The 3,045-nt window shown below is 53.9% G+C and overlaps 1 protein-coding gene across 1 annotated transcript; it reads left to right on the forward strand.

The window, feature by feature from the left end:
• Window positions 1-689: 689 nt before the first annotated feature.
• On the forward strand, window positions 690-1,985 carry N657DRAFT_651741 (uncharacterized protein). Its single transcript, XM_062794219.1, has 3 exons — window positions 690-1,239; window positions 1,343-1,412; window positions 1,509-1,985. The coding sequence occupies exons 1-3, from the start codon at window positions 1,110-1,112 to the stop codon at window positions 1,609-1,611; spliced, it is 303 nt and encodes a 100-aa protein (XP_062641791.1). The 5' UTR covers window positions 690-1,109; the 3' UTR covers window positions 1,612-1,985.
• Window positions 1,986-3,045: the final 1,060 nt, after the last annotated feature.

The raw sequence follows: 3,045 nt of genomic DNA on the forward strand, positions 1-3,045 counted from the left end.
CACCAGTGATTTAGGGTTGTATTGTGCTGCATCGTTTCGATAGCCCAACGCAGAGGTTTATCACAATGCAATGCAAAGCTGACCCACGGCCCCCAAGTGACGAGGTATGAATCCTTCCTCTCATCGCCGCACATACTTGCCGTCAGCTGGTTTTAGACTAGTCTGCATATCGCGGGTACCATGGTATTGGCGCCTCGCATTCCCCGGTCCTTCTTCTCTCGTCACATTCATGCAAAGGACTCGGAGACCGCTCCGAAGGTGTCTCCTTCACATCGGCTAGCAACGGGGCCCGCGGGGCCCGGGTCTGCCGGATGGACTGTGATCCAATTTCCTCCCACCTTGCGATCGAGCGGCGAAAGTCAGCGCCAAAGTCAGCACCAAATTCAGCGCCAAAAGTCAACACCAAAGCACACTATAATGGCCGCCTTCCCGAGGGCTTCTTCGAGTCACGTGACGATTTGCTCGACTCAGCTAACTCGTATGCCCAGCCTCGAGGCTGTGCCTTTACGACTCAACGGTCTTCTCGGCGGCTGGACGGCTTTCTAAAAGTCTATTCGCATGCGATGGAAGGCGCGGGGCAATGCTGCGTTAGATGCATCTTTGTTGATTATATAAGCCATTTTGGTTTACGTACGCACACATGGATGTGCGCCTAGTGGGAGCCCTGCTTACTTCGTAAGTTATCCATTTCGTGGTCGACCCAAAACCCAAGGTCGGTTCGATGTTACGTTCAACTATTTTCCCGCACATTAAACCTCCTTAGCGAATTTAAAGGGAATACTCGATGCGAGGTAGTCCATCTCACCAGAGAAGTTGATGCTTACGTTGGATTTCTTCATTGCACACAGCCTGCATCTCTGAGTGGCTGACCCGAACTTCATCACGGCTGGAAGGCACGGAAGCGCGAGGTGCAGGAGTCCAAGTGCGAATCCCCTCGGGCTGGTCCTAGTGGCCAAGTTTCAGGAGCTGAAATGTCTATAAAGGCGGCCTATCACCTGCTCTCTGCATGACTTTCACTTTCTCATCCGCATCCTCATGTTCAATCAATCAGCGCTTTCAGACTTCCCAGTTCTTACGAAGAGACCCAGCCAACACGAACTCGTCCCATCATGCATCTCACCATCTTCGCTGCCGCCCTCCTGGCCTCGGCCGTCTCGGCCCGCGAGTTCATCCTGTTCGACGACATCAACCTCCGCGGCGTCGCCCACAGAGAGACGCGTGACAACGATGCCGCTTGCTGTACGTTCATCACCGCCACCTGTCCTCTCGCCCATCCGCGACGTACTATGAGCCAGTAGTAGGACTAGTCCGAGTCCTGAGAGGGTACTGATACGTCTCCCAGGGAATCTCAACGGCAAAGGCGACCGTGCCAGCTCCGTGTGGGGCGACAATGGTTGCACTACCTTCTACCGGTCAGTTCTTTCCCTTCTCCCCCTTTCTTTCCTCCTTTTCATTCTACCCTTGCTACTTTGTATAAGCTGACGCTTGGAAATGACAACGACTGGCAGTGAGCGGGACTGCGCCGGAGCCAACTGGCAGCAGCGCGGTATCGCGTATACTGTCCCGGACTTTCTGAATGACCATATCTGGTCATTCCGCAACCAGTGCTAGATCATATGTACTAGTACTCTAAGTGTTTCGCTGCGAGGCCAGTAGCTTGGACAGGAAAGAAAGAGAGGGGAAGAAAAGGGGGCGCTTGTCTTATTAAGGAGGTCTGACTGCCACTAGCAGATAGGCTGAGCTTGTAGCTGCAGCGTGCTCAGGGAACAACATTTTACCATTCAGGTAGTAGTGATCAAGCCTCTAGCCTTTCAACAAGGCTTGTCATATGGAATTACCTGTCGACCCTTCGGAGGGCTTTTGTTAGGGTGAAAACAAGGGTAGATAAGTTAAAAGTTGTTGGAAAGCCAACAGCCACGAATGTGCCGCACCGTAGTAATTGGGTATCAAAAAGATGGGCAACCACTCAATTGATGATGATGTACCTGTCTGTGTTTTTTCCAGAAGTTCCCTGCCTGTTCCTGATCCTGATAATCCTGGTGCCAAGCCATTGGTCACCCCTGAACTGCCCTCTCTGACCACCTGCCAAATCCAACACACCCCCTCAGCCGAGCCAGCGCGATGTCTGCGCTGGGGAGGCTGGAATAACCACTTCGAATGCCCTCCACTGCTTCTATCCCTCTGCTCCCAGGTCCTCTTTCTCTTCCCTTTCCCTGCGCTCTGCGAGCCTCTCGCTCACGTCGACCAGGCCTATCTGCTCCCTGAATCTGACAAACTGCTCCTGAGCAAGTGCCTTCGTTAGGCCATCTGCCATCATCTCTGCGCTCTTCGTGTACATGATGTCGATTCTGCCATTCGCATATTCCTGGCGCAACCAGTGGTTATAGATGTCCACGTGCCTGAGACTGGTTTTGAGCTTCGCGATCTCCTCCGTGACTAACCGGATAGTCTGCGTATTGTCGACTTCGACAACTAGGCGCTGCGAGTCCAGCGAGACCCTGAGCTCCTTCAACAGGCGAGAAACGAAAAGTCCTTCCTTAGCTGCCTGCGAGAGGGCAAGTAGCTCTGCCTCGGTTGTTGAGGTGGTGACTGTGTCTTGCTTGTTTGCCCGCCAGGCGATGAGGCCCCCAAAGAGCTTCATGGCGAATCCTTGGCTACTCTTGCGGTCCAGAGAGTTGTCGGCGAAACTGGCATCGCTGGCAATGCGCAGGTCATCTGCTCCACCGAATTGGAGGGCGAGGGTGCTGGTCCGTTTGAGGTACAGGAGTACCCGATCGGCGGCCTTCTGATGGGCAGGTCCAGGGTTGGTTGTAAAGCGAGCGAGTCTTGAGACTGCAAATGCAATGTCGGGGCGCGTGATGACGGCGGCGTATAGCAGGGAGCCAATTTTGCGGAGGTAGAGAGTGATGTCGCGAGCAATGGCCTCGCCTTCAAATGGCAGGAATTCTTCCTTACTCATGGGTGACCCTGAGGCGGTCTCTGTCTGGGCGAGTGTAGCGATCTTGTCGATGTATGACTTCTGAGAGAGCCAGAGCAAGCGTTTCG

Source organism: Parathielavia appendiculata, assembly GCF_033297405.1.
Source record: "Parathielavia appendiculata strain CBS 731.68 unplaced genomic scaffold N657scaffold_71, whole genome shotgun sequence".
NCBI lineage: Eukaryota > Fungi > Ascomycota > Sordariomycetes > Sordariales > Chaetomiaceae > Parathielavia > Parathielavia appendiculata.

Coding starts and splice junctions, on each gene's coding strand:
- N657DRAFT_651741 (XM_062794219.1), top strand. CDS start 1,110: ATGCATCTCACCATCTTCGCTGCCGCCCTCCTGGCCTCGGCCGTCTCG. Junction 1,240..1,342: donor TGACAACGATGCCGCTTGCT/GTACGTTCATCA, acceptor TACGTCTCCCAG/GGAATCTCAACGGCAAAGGC. Junction 1,413..1,508: donor GGTTGCACTACCTTCTACCG/GTCAGTTCTTTC, acceptor AACGACTGGCAG/TGAGCGGGACTGCGCCGGAG.